The sequence below is a fragment of the Alnus glutinosa genome, chromosome 7, assembly GCF_958979055.1.
Source record: "Alnus glutinosa chromosome 7, dhAlnGlut1.1, whole genome shotgun sequence".
NCBI lineage: Eukaryota > Viridiplantae > Streptophyta > Magnoliopsida > Fagales > Betulaceae > Alnus > Alnus glutinosa.
The window spans coordinates 26911826-26927731 of NC_084892.1; the positions used below are offsets into that span (position 1 = coordinate 26911826).

Sequence of the window (15906 nt, forward strand, 5' to 3'; positions counted from 1 at the left end):
ATCAAGCACAAAAAACCTTAACGGGTGTGTTGGCGGGAGATCACCCTGATGCTTAAGCCAGTTTGTGATTAAAAAGGGGCATAAAGAATTCAAAGGGAAAGAGAGAATTTTAGGTCATATAATTTCAAGGTGACCTCTATCGGGCTCACCCTGGGCTAGGGGACCCATTACACCATATAATTTTTTGAGTAAGCCTTGAAACTTCTTCACGTCTACTCTATACCATTGATTTGACAAATGTGTTCTGGCTGATGAGCTCGTAAAAATATAGCTATGAATCTCAAAATACACCAAGGTAATGAAACTAAATGTTCTAAACTTCACATTGTTAAAGCCCAAAAGAAAGGGGCTCAAAAACTGAGTGCTTATACGGTAAGTCTGTAATGGGTTATATATTCCAGTAATTTCACTATATATATATATATATATATATATATATATATATATATATATATGCTGGTCAAAAACTATTTTAGTCAAAAGTTGTACCTTGTGTTTGACAAATCCATTATAACCCCCCTGAAAGATTATTAGGAAAAAAGCAAAGACGAAAAGATTACTTCTCCTTTGACTTGGTTGAAAAATAATGTGGTAGGATCCAAGGGGTTTTAACGAGAGAACTTAGAAAATAGACAAGAAAATGAGAGAAAACAGAGAAGATAATGATTGCTTCGAGGGGATCAAGCCTCTAATATTTGCTTCAAGTAAAGGTAATATTTTCCTTAATGATTTAGTCATACGGCATCTACGTACATCTTATTATAGGCAAAAAACAAGCTAAATAGGAAAATAAGAAATCAGGAAATAAATCATAATAAAGACAAACGTAATTTGCAAGAAAATAGTCCTTAGAAGGAAATTAACGTAGTGACCAAGGGGAAGATTCAGAGAAGGTTCTCGAGAATTCTATCATAATAAAATTTGATGAAAACAAAAAAAGAATGAAGAGAAAGTAGCAAGTAAAAATTGAGTCCACTGCTTGGCAAGTAAAAATTATCCAACCGATCTTTGTGCGTGATGTAAGCCCTCTCTCTCTCTCTCTCTTTTTAAAGCTGGTTTTCAAGACCAAAATGTATTTAAAATAGATGCATAGTTTTTCATAAAACTCGTATATTAAAGCGCCGTAGAAGAAACAACGGTTATAAAATCATTTTACTTAGAGAAAGACTTTTCATAATAGGATTCAAACTACAATACTTTGCATTTTCCTTTCCAAAATTATGTAGATTGTATGTCAGTTGAACCAAAACAGGCTAGAGCAAATATCATATTCAAAACAAATATATATAGAACATAAGCATTTCTGTATTTCATTAATTAATTTTTAATTTGTTAAGCATATTGCCCCCACTTAACTACTAAGTTTGCTAGTTGTATTACCCCATCTTAGCACTAGGCTTACTGACCTCGTCTAGATAGGGTTCGAATGAGATAACGATCGAGCCTCTCGAGTCTCCTTATAAAAACATCTCGTCTAAACGGAGTCTGAACGAGATACCAACTAAGCTTCACTGACTCTATTTTATCTCGCATCTCGTTCAGACAGGACTAGAAGGTCATCGAACATGCATCGTGTAGAAAGTCACATATACGCTATTACTCAAAAAAGACCAGTCAAGTTGCAATTTGAGCTTCTTAAAATCACTTATAAATCATAGTCTCACATAATGAGGAATTAATGTGGGGACTTAGCACCGATAAACTTCTTTTTTAATCTACCTACTTCATATTGACTTTTTACGACTCTCTCGAAATAACCGATTTATTATTTTCTATGTTTTTATTATTAGTGAATTCGCATCACATTTTTCCACCATGTCTTTGTTGAAATGTGCTCCTTGGCGGTAACCATCGTAAATCTCACCAACACATACGTCAAGATAATTCTCCAGCTAGCATTTTATCTTGGGTTTGTGCAGTAGCAACAACGAAAATGGTGCTTTGGCTTTTCTTACCCATGTTTCTTTCACAATAGACAGGCTAATAAACAACAAAAGAAGTATGTTATTATGTGAAACATGCATAATAGCAAAATTTCTTTCATTAGAGTAATTATTCTTGCACACGAAGTGTACATACTTTGTATACAAATCTGACGTGAAAATGGGGGTTTTTTTTTAAAGAAAAATAATAAGTGTCGGACAAATCAGATTTGTGTGCAAAGTGTGTACACTTTATCTGCAACAAACATTACTCATTTCATTAAATAAATTTCATTAAACAAGAATTGTGAGCACATTTAGGAAAAGTATGAATTTCAAGTTTGTCCGAACATGCAATTTTGGGCTTTTGGGGCCCACAACAAAAGTGCTTTGTATTTTTTTTAGAAAAAAAAAAAAAAAAAAAAAAAAAAGCTTTTAAATTGCTAAAAGTGTTTTTTAGGATCCCCAAACGCAGAACCAAACAGGCCTAAGTCTCCCCTCCACTCCGTAATTTTTGCAATCCCTAGTCTGGGAAGATTTTTTTATGAACTGCTTCATTAATGACCACCTTAAGAGAGGAGCAAGGAGAGGAAGATCTGGCTACTATTAATTTTATTTTTGAGACATATATTTAAAAATAATTATTAAAAATAAATAAATAAATAAATTCAAAGAATTCCTCTCGCAGCTATTCTCCATTACACAAATTATTGAGTTACGTTCTAGTTCTTAGCATGCTTTATTATAAAGTTTTAACAATCCATGCGAAAACAAGCTTTGTGGATAGGAGGTTTCATTGATTATTTCGCAAGGAATAATCAATGAAACCTTAAATCATAGCCAAGATGCCGCAGCTCAAAAATAAACTAAGAGTTCGTTTCGGTTTGTGATTTTAAAAAGTGTAATTTTAAAATGTACGATTTGAAAAAGTGATTTTTAAAAACGTAGTTGAGCGTTTGGCAAAATCGCAGTTTAACATTTAAAATCGTAAATTAACTTTTAAAATTCTGCGTTTTCAAAAAAATACTCACTTGCGTTGAATTTGAAAAAGCAGTTTTATGCGTTTTTAAATCGTAATTTTTTAAAAACGCAATTCTCAAACGATTCATTTTCTGCGATTTTGTTTAAAATCGCATTTTTTATCTACAAAATTGCAATCTCAAACGCACTCTAAATGTGACAAGTAAATGAAGTTAGCAAATTTTGTTTGATAACACTCTTCCTTTCTTTCTTTTGTTTTCTCTTTTTCAAAACAAAAAATATTGACAAACCAAAAGTATAAAATACTTGCAATTCACTTAAAACTATTTTTACATTCATGTCATATCATAACACTTTAAGAAAAAGAAAAAAAGAAAAAAAACCATCGTAAAAGCATTAACAAACAGAGCCTTACTTTTCATATATGATACGATCAATTCTTTAGTTCAGGTGTAAATACAAATTCTACCAAAAATTTCGATCCAAAATCACACCACACCAGCCTCTTGATCAGCCTACCAAAAAGACCCTTGAGCACAACTCGAGGGATGATGTCAACCTTAAACTACAGACAAACTAAGGCCAATGCGAGTGTGGAGTATTCGTATATGTGGGATAATCCTAGCTAGCTTTACATCATATTTACAAAAGGCCATGTTGATTCATGTTATTCCTCGACCGGTTCCTCGCCATCAGCCTGGTCATCGTCACTGTCAAATGTTTCAAGGGAAGATTTGCTCTGGCTCTGCAGTCTCATACGTCTAGGAATAAACACGTTGTAGTAATAACTCAAAATGCTTTTCTTGGACTTTGATGGAAAACGCTTCGAGGCTAGCTTCCAAAAGTTGGCTTCCTTCCACAGTGGATTCGCTTTGACAAGAGATTCAAATCTCCTTTGATCTTCCAATGTCCATGACTTCGAAACGGCTTCTTCTCCCATCTCATCAAACTTCCAACACAGGAAAGCAGGGCCAATCTCGGATTGCAAAAGGAGCCTTCCTTTACGAACATGGCGCTTAACGCAATCAGCAGACCCAGGAGAGACACAAGAGCAAGCGTCATGTCTCCCTTTCCCAACTGCTTTCTCAGTGGTTTCTGTACTCATACCTTCCATGGGCAAAATTCTGGTGCCCAACCACTTCAAATTTTCTGAATCATCATCACCACTATAAATATTCTTCCTCTTATCTTGGCCTGTCCACTCTGGAATTTCAGCCTGAAACTTGGAACCAATGGGAATAACAGGTCTACGGAGATGATCACCACTAGAAAGTATCCTCATTGCTGAATCAATGAAATCTGCCACGGCTACAGGGTTTTGAACACTATCAATGATCCCCAGTGCTCGTTGAAATTTCGGATTTGGTTCCTCCGAGCTTGAGGAATCTGAACTGTGAACCAAATCATTGAAATTCGACTGTGGTGCATCCTGGGTGGTCAAGCTTGGCGGGCTTGGACCATTAACGGATCTAAGACTGTCATTTAAAGGATAACCGTTACTTATGGAACTGCATTTTGTTCCATCAGTATTCACACGCCTCCCTTTAAAGCTATCCTCAAAAGTCAAAGTACTGCATGAACTGTGTGAGTTAAAGACAATTTGCTGCTTATGACTTTCAGTTGTGTCACCTGAATTGAGCGAGTTAGAAACAGAAGAAAACTGTGTATTTCCCAATTTTTTGACATTTTGATTATCAGATTCCTTTGGAGCCAATGTAGAAGCAGCTGTCAACTTAGTACCTCCTATAAACTGTTCAAATATCCTCTTTCTCTGAAGAAAAGGAGGGAAAAGGTCGTTTCCTTAGAAATGGAAAAAGAAAAAAATCAGGGTGGGGGGGGGGGGGGTAGTGGAAAAAAAGAAAACCACATAGAATTAAAATTGACAAATCACAGAAATGAACTGGGTGCATCTCAAGTCTAATGCTAAAAGAAAGATAATTATAAGTTGATGATGTTGCCAGATCCAAACGGACATTTGTGGAAAAGTTTTAATCAGTAACCCAAGGAACAGAACATTCAGAACTACCAAATCAAGGACTCAAAGAGCTCCCCGCCTTGAAAATGTGAGTTTGTCACCATTGCTGTCTATTACATGTACCAGATACATAAGTGCTGCTCTAGATGTCTTAAAAAATTACATTATTATAACATCTACTTCAAATCCATTCTTCAAATGATTTAACACCTGTCACCAAATAATTTCAAATCCAAACACCAAGAATCATCCTATCAACCCCTGGACTTCAATTACATCAATACATCAATGCTATTTAAACCTCAAGCAACAATTTGAACCTCAAGCTAAAATTAAAATCCTTTCTTTATTTTCATAGAGACATACATCTATCCAGTTTTTCCAAAGCATGCATAGCCTTCCTGTCAGGGTCATAATTTAATTATCTGAGGTTGGTCACATCAATAATCCTGATTCACAGGAAGTTATGTCCTTTCTCACTGCCTCTCGTTTTGGTTGACAACATTTATCTTATCCTCCATCAGCATCAACTTTCACTTCCAAATGATTAAATTCCTTTCTTAATGTGTATTTCATTGTGTATCTACTCAATTATACTAACACCATCATTTGGAGTTCATACCTATTCTACAAAACATATTGCTTTTCAATAAAACTAAGGGTTAAATCCAATTTTAGTACCTCTGGTTGTAGTTTTGTCAAAAGGCTACCCGTGTTCTAAAAAAGTGGTAATATTGCCATGTGTACATCACTTATCTCCTACTTCACACGTTATCATCACTTGCCACGTCAGTATTTAACATATTAATTAAGTAAAATAAATTGTAAATTACAGTCATACCCTCGTGTAAAAAATATTCTAAAATTACCCAACTCTCCACCCATGTCTCCAGCTTGCATGTAGATCCACCACTCATTGAGGGGAAGGTTGCAGAGGTCACAGAGCTCCACGACCCTCTCTGTGAGGGGTGGGTTGCGAAGGTCGAGTGCATCGCAGAGGCTCCACGACCCCTATGGATTTGGTCACTTGGTGTATTCGGTTAGGTTTAGTGGTTGGATTTCATCTATTGACCCTGTCAATTTGATTGTCAAAATCAAGCCAATACCATCCAAAACAGGGGCGGAGCCAGAAATTTTTTTGGGGGGGGGGCGGGTTTATATAGTCCTTCTATACATGCTTGGATGAGTTTTTTTTCGGTTTATAATTAAAGTGTTGCATTTTAATTAGTACTTCTACTTAAAAGGACATACATAGTTTTGTTGTTTTTGTATACTTATTTTGTAAGCTTCTCGATAATTTTAACTAGAATAAATACTTAAAATATATATATATATATATATATATATATATATATATATAAATTCTATCAATTAAAAACAAATATAGCAATACATATTGATTAATTGGACAAATCAAAGACAAATGAAATATAGCAACAAAAATATAAAAAAATTTTATCATTGAAAACAAATATAGCAACACAAATCAAACACAAATATCTAACTAATCCAAGTAGCCACTCCTACGCCTAGAAAGAAAAATATCAACACAATTTTTTTTTATTTTTTTTTGAAGTAATATCAACACAAATTAAATGTATAGAGATACTTTGAAAGAAAAAGCAAAACAAGGAATGCACTAGAAAGTTTAGAATACTCTCAAGACTCAAGAGACACATGGTCCCACCGACAGCTCCCACCACTCCTACGCCTGACGCCCCTCATCCTTCCATTTTTTTTTTCTTTTCTTTTTAAAAGGTGTTCAGCCCTTTATCCTTATCTAGTTATCTTCTTCACAAATCAGACCTTTTATTTTATTTATTTTTTCTTGTTAAAAGGTGTTTGGACCAGTTCGGGCTTTATCTTCACGAATCAGAGTATGAAATATCAGACTTTTCCTCTTCTAATTTCTCTCTTCAACCTCAAATGGTAGTCAAAGCTCAGTCTTCACGCCTTCAACCTCACACCATCTCAATTCTCAAAGAAATCACAGAATCAAACCCAGACTACTACGCCTACGGATTTTTCTTTTAGAAAAGCTTCAAATTTCAAAGCGAAATAGAGAAGTAAGAGCAGATTTCTCACAGTGAGTGTTGACTGCTGCTGGTGGTGTGTGGATTGATGGACGGGGCGGGCGACGGTGGATGCACAGCCAGATCGTGGACCTCGACACCTCGTGGTGTTTCCAAAGCAGTTCTTCTCAGAGACTCGGACTCAGTTCTCTCACCTCTTGGTATTTTCAAGCACTGCGTTTTTTTTCTTGAGGTTGGATGACAGTGTGTCAATGTGAGATTGAGGGAGAGAAATGTGAGATTTGTTGTAATTTGTTGTAAAGTAGATTTTGCACCCTTTTTTTTTTTTTTTTTTTTCTTCTTGTGCAGTGTGATTCTTTGATTTACATTGGCTTGCCGTGTTGGAGAAGATCTGCTGCTGACTGCAGATTTTTTTTTATTTTTTTTTTATTTTATATATTATTATTATTGTCGCAACCATATCAGACTCATGTTGGGAAATGGATCTAGGATCCGTTTTTGGGATGATGTGTGGTGTGGTGAGGTGCCTCACAAGGAAGCTTTCCCAGTTTTGTATGATATTGCACGTGACAAGGATGCTCTTGTAGCAGACCATTTGGTTGTGGTGAGTGGGTCTTATCAGTGGGATGTTAGCTTTTTCTGAGCGGCCCATGACTGGGAGGTGAATGTTTTGGCCTCTTTTTTCTCTTTGTTGTACTCTTCCAGAGTGAACTACGAGGGGGAGGATAAGCTTTGGTGGTCTCCTTCTCACAAAGGGAAATTTGATGTTAGATCTTTCTATAAGACTCTTGCTTGCAAAGAAGCTATTCATTTTCCTTGGAAAAGTATCTGGCGGACCAAGGTTCCTTTGAAAGTGGCTTTCTTTGCTTGGACGGCAGCGCATGGGAAGATCCTTATTTTGGACAATCTCAGGAAGAAGCGGGTCATAGTGATTGATAGATGTTGCATGTGCAAAATGAATGGGGAGTCAGTGGATCATCTTCTTCTCCATTGTGAGGTTGCTCGCGCTTTGTGGAACGCCATCTTTAGTCGCTTCAGTTTGTCTTGGGTTATGCCTCTTCGGGTGGTAGATTTATTCGCTTGTTGGTGGACGGGTGGCCGCTCCCGGAGTGCAGTCGTGTGGAAGATGATCCCTTGTTGCCTTATGTGGTGCTTATGGAGGGAACGCAATGATATGCAGTTTGAGGACAAAGAAAGAACTACTGAGGATCTCATTTCCTTTTTCTTTCATTCTTTGTACTCTTGGTCGGCTGCGTTCCTCGCACCCTTATCGTTTAGCTTTAATGATTTCCTTATATTGTTTTCTACTTCCACTTAGATGCCTTTCTTGTATACTTCCTGTGTACTTGATCGCGCATTGCGTTTTTTAATGATATTTCTCTTACTTATCAAAAAACATCTGTTGCTTACAAAAACAAAAAACAAAAAACAAAATCAAAAAATCTGCTGCTTGTTGCTGGGTTTTTAACAAATTTTTTTTTTAGGAGGGGCCAGAATTTCATTTGGGGGGGCCATAGATACTTAATCTTTAAAAAATAAAAATAAATAAATAAAAAAATAAAAATAAAAAATTAAGAGGGTTGAAATTTTTTGGGGGGCCATGACCTCTAACGTGCCTCTGCCCCTGATCCAAAAGGCAAGTGCTCAGCTCCAATTGTCAGTATGGCTGTGAAAAAACCTGCAGGACCCAAACCGACCCGATTCTTCAACTTCCAACACTTGTTGGCTCAATCATTGGAATATATATATATATGTTCAACAAGTTGGGTCGAAAATCAGTAACTGGGCTTGAGTTTCTAACTTTCAACCTAACCCAGTAGTTAATCGTATAAATGCCTTCTTATAAACCTTAGTTGTTTTCCTCTAAAACCCTAGTCATTTTCCCCACCGCTTAGCTCTTTGCCCTTCTCTCTTGGTCCCTACGTAGCCGTGACATTAACAATCATATTGAAGCTCTCCACCTCCAAGGTACTTAGTCTTCTCAATTAGGGTTTTGATGAAGATCCGCATCCCTCCCCTCAGTCGAAGGACCAAATGCAAGGACTATTCCCTGTGGATGTTGTAATCAGCGAGTACAACCATCCTCTACTTGCTCCTCGACAAAGATCAATCACTGTGGATTGAAAGGGATGCCTTCCTTGTCTTGGACTTAGCCTTAACATTGTTGATGGTGTCAGAGTAATGAGAACGGGAGGGTGATGGTCTTCCAAATTAGGGGTTTCAGGAAAATCTACATGCCACCATGGAGACAAGGGACACGCTAGAGAGTCGACTCCTTTTGTATGTTTAAGTCAGTGAGGGTGTGACCATCAAAGTCGCCTCCGCCCAATGTTTTTCCTTGCTGAGTTCACAAATCTTCTCAACTATCTAACCCAATTCCAATCAAAGATATCAGTCTCTATTCGACTCAAAAACCCTCATGGGGTGGGTTGACTTGGAATAAATTCTCAATCCTGACTTCTGTCGAATCGAAAGTGAAAAGAGGGGGAATTCAGATCCAATTTGATCAATCCCCACCCCTAGTTGTCTATACCTCAACATGAAAACTGAACTACCCAACAAGACAATTGGAACCAATGTGAAAAAAGGGGGGAATTCTGATCTTCCCGACTATCTAACCCAATTCCAATCAAAGGATATCAATGTCTATTCGACTCAAAAACCCTCATGGGGTGGGTCGACTTGGAATAAATTCTCAATCTTGACTTCTGTCGAGTCGAAAATGAAAAAAGGGGGGAATTCATACCCAATTTGATCACTCCCCACCCCTAGTTGTCGATACCTCAACATGAAAACTGAACTACAACAAGACAATTGGAAATTGACCAGTGTCAATAAATTTTAGGTTCGTCAATTGGTCAAATCCAATGCTCACCCCAACATAGGACATAGCTAGTCTATTATAAATTTTCCCATCAACTTAATGATCATCATGTAAAAATGCTCTAATTTTGCAGGTGACATTCTCTTTAATCTGTATCAAAGAATTTCAATCTAAGATATTGGAATTATCTATTCACAATCAACTTTTGCTACTCTTTGACAGTGGAAGGTGGACTATGGATTAACCATGTTAGCCCAAAGAGATCTCGAATCCACCAGAAAATAAAGAACACTCTCCGGAAGAAACTTGACTAAAATATTAGTGATGAATGGATAAGAAGGACTATGTTTACCATAAAGTGTTTTCTCTTCTCAAACACAAAAACACGCTTTTCCAAAAACATTTATCAAACAAAACACTTTTCAAACCACAAAACACAACAAACTTCATGCATCTTATAGAGATATTTTGAAAAAAAAAAAAAACAAGTATTTATTTTTCAGGTGTGGAGGCCGACTTATTACCTAAAAAAAGAATATAAAGAGAGGTAGCCGCACGACCACCCCCAACGAAGGAGATTTGTTGCTGAGCAGCCACTCTCTTTTTTATTTTATAAGTAGAAAAAATATCCACACTTGAAACGGTTAGTTAGTGCAGAGAAACAGTTACACATGAACATAGTAAAAAGTACAAAAACTAGAGAAGACCTGGAGCATTCCTAATGAGCTCCTCAAACTTAAACTAAATTTGAGGAGAAAACTCAACTTTTTCTAGTTTAGGTAGCCACTTTTTAAAAACATCGAACATCCAACTCCCTAAATCTTTCTCTATTTCATTAAATATTCTTTTTTATTCTTCTAGAGCAACAACCTGCAGGCTTGGTAACCCAAAAAGCTCAATCGGCAACTCCCCAGATAGCTTTTGCTTACTCAAATCAAGAATTGTTAGCTTCATCAAACTCCCAACACTCGTCGGAACCCTCCCTAAAAACCCACAATTACTCAGGTTCAAAGCCTGCAATTTGCTCAAGTTCCCGATATTGAACAAAACTCTACCGGAGAACCTATTAGTACTAAGATTCAGAGCACTAAAATTGCTCAGATGCATTATCTCTTCCGATACATTGCCAGTGAGATTATTTTGCTCAAGTTCAACATTTCAAGCTCAAAGAGCCTTCCAAGCTCCACCGGAATCGAACCGGAGAACATATTTCTTCCCATGGATAACAACTTCAAGCTCCTCAGTCCCTCCAAAAACCAAGGAACTGAACCTGAAAATCGGTTCCCTTCAAGATTAAGTACCCGTAACAACTTCAAGCAGCTTAAATACAAATGCTCCAATCCTCCCAGATCTGGTTCACCCTCTCTCTTTCTAGAGGGGAGGGGGAGAGAACGAAATAACATTAAAAAATTAAATGGCTAAACGTTTTGGCTCTTGATATATGGGAAGGGTTTTTGACCAAAAAAAAAAAAAAACTAAAATGGAGAAAGAGAAGAGGGCTTGATAAATGGCTGTTTTGTGAGTTTTTTGGGAAATGCTAGAAATAGAGAGCTAAGAGCATCTCCAATAGAATAGGCAAATGGTTCATAATAGTCAAATGACATTTTTCGTCTCCAACAGAATAGACAATAGATTTTTTTCCTTCTGGTGTGAATAGTAAATAGGATCTTCTGCCTATTCACTATTCACACTACAAATTTATCTCTCTCTCTCTCTCTCTCTCTTTCTCTCACCTTTTCCCACACAATAATAATTAAATGCAAGTAGAGAGTAGAATAGAGAATCTGTTGGAGATAATATAGAAAAAAACAGTAGCTAAAATAGAAAGTTGTACTTTTTCGATAGCTATTTTGACTATTATTGCTGGAGATGCTCTAAAGTATGAATTCTCCTGGCCAAGTCAAGTGAAACTCTTAAAAGTATATAAGACAAAGCACAATACTTGACAAATCTTGAAAATATGGAAGAATAGGATTTATTGATAAACACGTTAGCAAGAAAAAGATAAAGATTATAACAATCACTCTTTAACTTATTTTCCAATACAAATAAGACTCCTTAATGAAATAAACTTGAAATGAAATCAAACTCTAGAAAACTTCAAGGTTGATAGCTCATTCATTCTAGAGACTCCTAATGTTGACAAACAAAGAACAATTCTTTTAATACAAAGATAAACAATAAATTGTATGGAGCTTACCGGATGACATTCCCCATTACATGAAAACATCGATTTCCGCACTTTGAGACTTCGGTTCCAGATTTTCCGAAATGAATCCTTCGATGCATCTGGATTGCAAGGGTCCAAGGCTAGTCCCTTCCACCACGCTAACATGTCCCTATGAACGGATGAGCTGGGCAAAATGGCTTCCTCACGTCTTCTCTGCTGCTCACGATTGTTACGACTTTGCAATCTTCCCATTCTAGCAATGTGTGTCTTCGTAATCCTCTTGAATTCGGAGCTGAAATCAGGACAAGAGGAACCTTAGGGTTTGGTTCCTTCAACTGGGTGACCCCAACCCTGAAACATGGTGTTAGAAGATATTCAAAATATATACCGAATATAATATTATCTATTTATATTTTCTAGTTTAGGTCAATTTATGTCGAGTAATGCTACATATCATCCTCTTGTCCCAAAAATTGATGTGGCTCTTAAAATCACCATTGGATCAAAATTCAATAATGATCTATCATAAATTCAATGGTGATATTAAGAGCCACATCAATTTGTGAGGACAAAAGGAAGACAAAGGGATGATGTGTAGCATTACTCATTTATGTTTTCTAATATAAGTCGATTTAAGTTTATTTATACAAGCTTGATTTATTCAACTATAAATAAAGGCATATATATTATAAACAATTATATTATTCAGCACAATATAATCTTTTAGGCTTTATCAAGAAGACACAAGGAGGACATGGATCCTTATTGAGTCTGTCCAAGATTGATTTAACTTTTAAAATTATAATTAGATCAAAATTTAATAATGATCTATCACATATCTAATAGTGATTTTTAAAGTTAAATCAATTTTGAGAAGACTCGGTTACGACTAAAATGGATTTTTATTACATATAAAGGCTTTGAGAAACAAAAATGTGTACGGTTAAAAAGTCAAAAAGTAATTATTTGACCTTCTTTTTTTTTTTTCAAAACACACTTAAAAAAAAAAAAAGCTTGAAAGTTAACTTTTTTTCTCAAAATCACTTTGTGGATATCATATAAAAACTTTAGCTTTATTTCCAAACAATCTTAATAAAAAAAATTGAAAACAAAAAAATTATCTATTCTATCTACTTATTTTTCAATGCAAACTTCAACATATTATTTATTTTATTCTCTACTTTCTTTTACATATTATTTTCATTTTTTAAAATTACATTCTCCCTCGAAGAGAAAGAAATAAATGAAAAATATTAGAAAAAGGATAGTAGCAAGAGATGATATCGGGTGTGTTTAGTAAATGGTTGTGTTGTTAAATTTTTGTTTGAATAGTAGTAAAAAATTATTGATATGATATAAAGTATAAAAAAGTTTAAAATTGTTTTATAGAAAAGTGAAAATGTTTTGTTTTGTAGTATTTTTTTTTTATTTAAGTTAGAATGTTTTGAATTTGACTTTTTTAGAAGTGATTACAAAAAAAATAGAGAAGGAGATGAGAGTTTTGCCAAACACACTTATCAATGTATTTTAGCTAGCCTCTAGCTAATCTGCCGAAAGCGAAAAGCGGCAAAATTAGCTAAATTCAACTAATATTGACATTTTAGCTAGTTTGTTGCGATTTTGCATACTAAAAAAGCAATTTATAAAAAAATTATGGAAAATATATCGTTTGAAAGTACGTTTTTTAAAACTGTGGTTTGAAAATGTGAAAAAATCTATGTTTTCAAATCGTAGGCGATAATGTGAATTTTAAAAAATGCACGATTTAAAAGTTAAACTGTAATTTTAAAAGCTAAACTATAATTTTATCAAACACTAAACTACGTTTTTAAATTGCATATTCTAAAGTCGTTATTTTTTTAAATGGCAATTATGAAATCCCAAAACCAAGTGAACTCTTAAAATAAAAAGATGATAAAATTTTAAACAAACATATTGTTGATAAGACTCTACTAAACAATAGTTGGAGTCGGCAACTCCCCTAGGATCCCTCATTCCTGGTTAAAGAGGATCAATTTGGGCCTTGAATAGCTTGATGCCCTATTTCCAACCATTGAGCAAAATGCGGCAAAAGGAAGGAAAATTCATGAGCAGACCCCAACACTTCCACCCTACTTGTAATTGAATAATGTTAGAAACTATATTTTTTCCACACTACTATCACATTCTCCTAACATGATGGTGCTAATCAACCCCATCCTTCTAACATGACAATACTAATCAAACCTTCTTTTTTTTTTTTCTTTTTTTTTTTTTAAAAAAAAAAAAAAAAAGAAAGAAGAAAGAATGTCACCACAACAATGTGGGATAATGGTGTACGTTTGGCATTTGCATATTAAAAGTGCAATTTTAAATTAAATTTTCAGAAAATGTATATGTCTGGAGTGCGTTTTTAAAATTTTTCATTTTTAAAAACATAGGAAAAATTTGTGTTTTTAAATCGCAGGCAATGAGTGTGTTTTTAAAAACGCGTAATTTTTATGGTCCGTTTGTGTTTGCAATTTCAAAAAAAGTGTAATTTAAAATAACGATTTAAAAATGTGCAATTTGAAAAAGTGATTTTTAAAAATGCAGTTAAGCGTTTGGTAAGATCGCAATTTAGCCTTTAAGATCGCAGTTTAGCCTTTAAAATTATGCGTTTTCAAAAAAGCACAATCTTACTTGCGATTTGAAAAGACAGATTTTCTGGTTTTCAAATCGCAATTTTTAAAAACGCGTTCCCAAAGGATTTATGTTCTGCGATTGGGTTTAAAATCACACTTAGGGTCCGTTTGAGTTTGCGATTTCAAAATAGCGATTTTAAAATGTGCGATTTGAAAAAAGTGATTTTTAAAACGCAGTTAAGAGTTTGGCATAATCGCAGTTTGGCCTTTAAAATCGCAAGTTAGCCTTTTAAAATACTGCGTTTTCAAAAAAGCACCACATTGCCTGCGATTTGAATAAGCACTTTTCTACGTTTTCAAATCGCAATTTTTTAAAAAAACAATTTCCAAACGGTTTATTTTCTGCGATATGGTTTAAAATCGCACTTTTTTTCTACGAAATTGCAATCTCAAACGCACCCTTATTGTCTACGAAATCGCAATCTCAAACGTACTCTTAAAGCTTAAACTACGATTTTTACCAAATGCCTAATTGCGCTTTTGAAATTTTTTCATTTTCAAATCATGCATTTTAAAATCACTATTTTAAATTGCAAATCCTAACAAACCCAATATAATATTACAGAAAAAATAAATAAATAAAAGGATAAAAAGTACCAACTCCTGTCAGACAAACTTCAGACCCATATAAAGCGTTCTCTCCACACAAATCGGGTAAGACTACGTCTTCGTTGGTGGGTATAACCCCAAAAAATTGTTTGTATCTTAGAGTTGATGGGATGCAACCAAGATCAAGGCACTTACTACTTAAGCCAACCCCTTTCGGGTATTTGGCCTCAAAGATTAACTAATCAAATTTGAAGAATTTATTATTTTATTTTTTGATCAAATTTTAATTTATGAGATGAGTGTTAAATTTGGTTATAGAAAAATTGGGAATTCAAATCGCTTAAATCTTTTAAAAAGAACAATAAATGTAAATTAAAAATGTTTTCTTGAAAAGAAACAACTAAATTCTAGTAGGGTTTGAGACGTACCTCTTAGTTGAAGTGATTTTTGAACTCCTTAAAAAGAACAAACCTTTCTCTCCTCCACGCCACACTTCTGCTTCTTCTTTTCAACTTTGGGTGAATGTGAAGGAAAAGGTCTGTATTTATATAGAGAAGCCTTAAAGGAAAAGCCCTAAATAAGACTTCTACTAGGAAACAAACTCATAAAGAATCTTATAATATTTAGAATTTGTATTGATTTAGAATTCTTAGCCTATACTATCAGAGTAGATTTCATCAAATCTTCAATCATTAACTTGAAATTAAATAATGAGTAATGATTCACTACCACCTAAATATACAACTTTTCACCACCTTGTCTATGTGGCAAGGTGGTCCCCCACTTTAA

At 34.9% G+C, this 15906-nt stretch overlaps 1 protein-coding gene across 2 annotated transcripts; it reads right to left on the reverse strand.

Annotated features, from left to right (window-relative positions):
• Positions 1-3293: 3293 nt before the first annotated feature.
• LOC133872365 (uncharacterized) lies at positions 3294-15628 on the reverse strand. 2 transcript variants are annotated; one of them, XM_062309863.1, is made up of 3 exons: positions 15546-15628; positions 11936-12256; positions 3294-4674 (listed from the first exon to the last, which is right to left on the reverse strand). In XM_062309863.1, exons 2-3 carry the CDS (start codon positions 12155-12157, stop codon positions 3571-3573), a joined length of 1326 nt encoding a protein of 441 aa, XP_062165847.1. In that variant the 5' UTR covers positions 12158-12256; positions 15546-15628; the 3' UTR covers positions 3294-3570. The 2 variants fall into 2 exon arrangements, with proteins under 2 accessions (XP_062165847.1, XP_062165848.1); XM_062309864.1 differs by lacking the exon at positions 15546-15628 and having other exon boundaries at positions 3294-4703; positions 11936-12065.
• Between the last annotated feature and the right edge of the window lie 278 nt (positions 15629-15906).

Bases quoted from the DNA above. Each gene is read 5' to 3' on its own strand.
- LOC133872365 (XM_062309863.1), bottom strand. From the start codon at position 12,157: ATGGGAAGATTGCAAAGTCGTAACAATCGTGAGCAGCAGAGAAGACGT. The intron at 4,675-11,935 runs GTAAGCTCCATA...CCTTTTCTTCAG, and splicing joins GTAATGGGGAATGTCATCCG to AGAAAGAGGATATTTGAACA.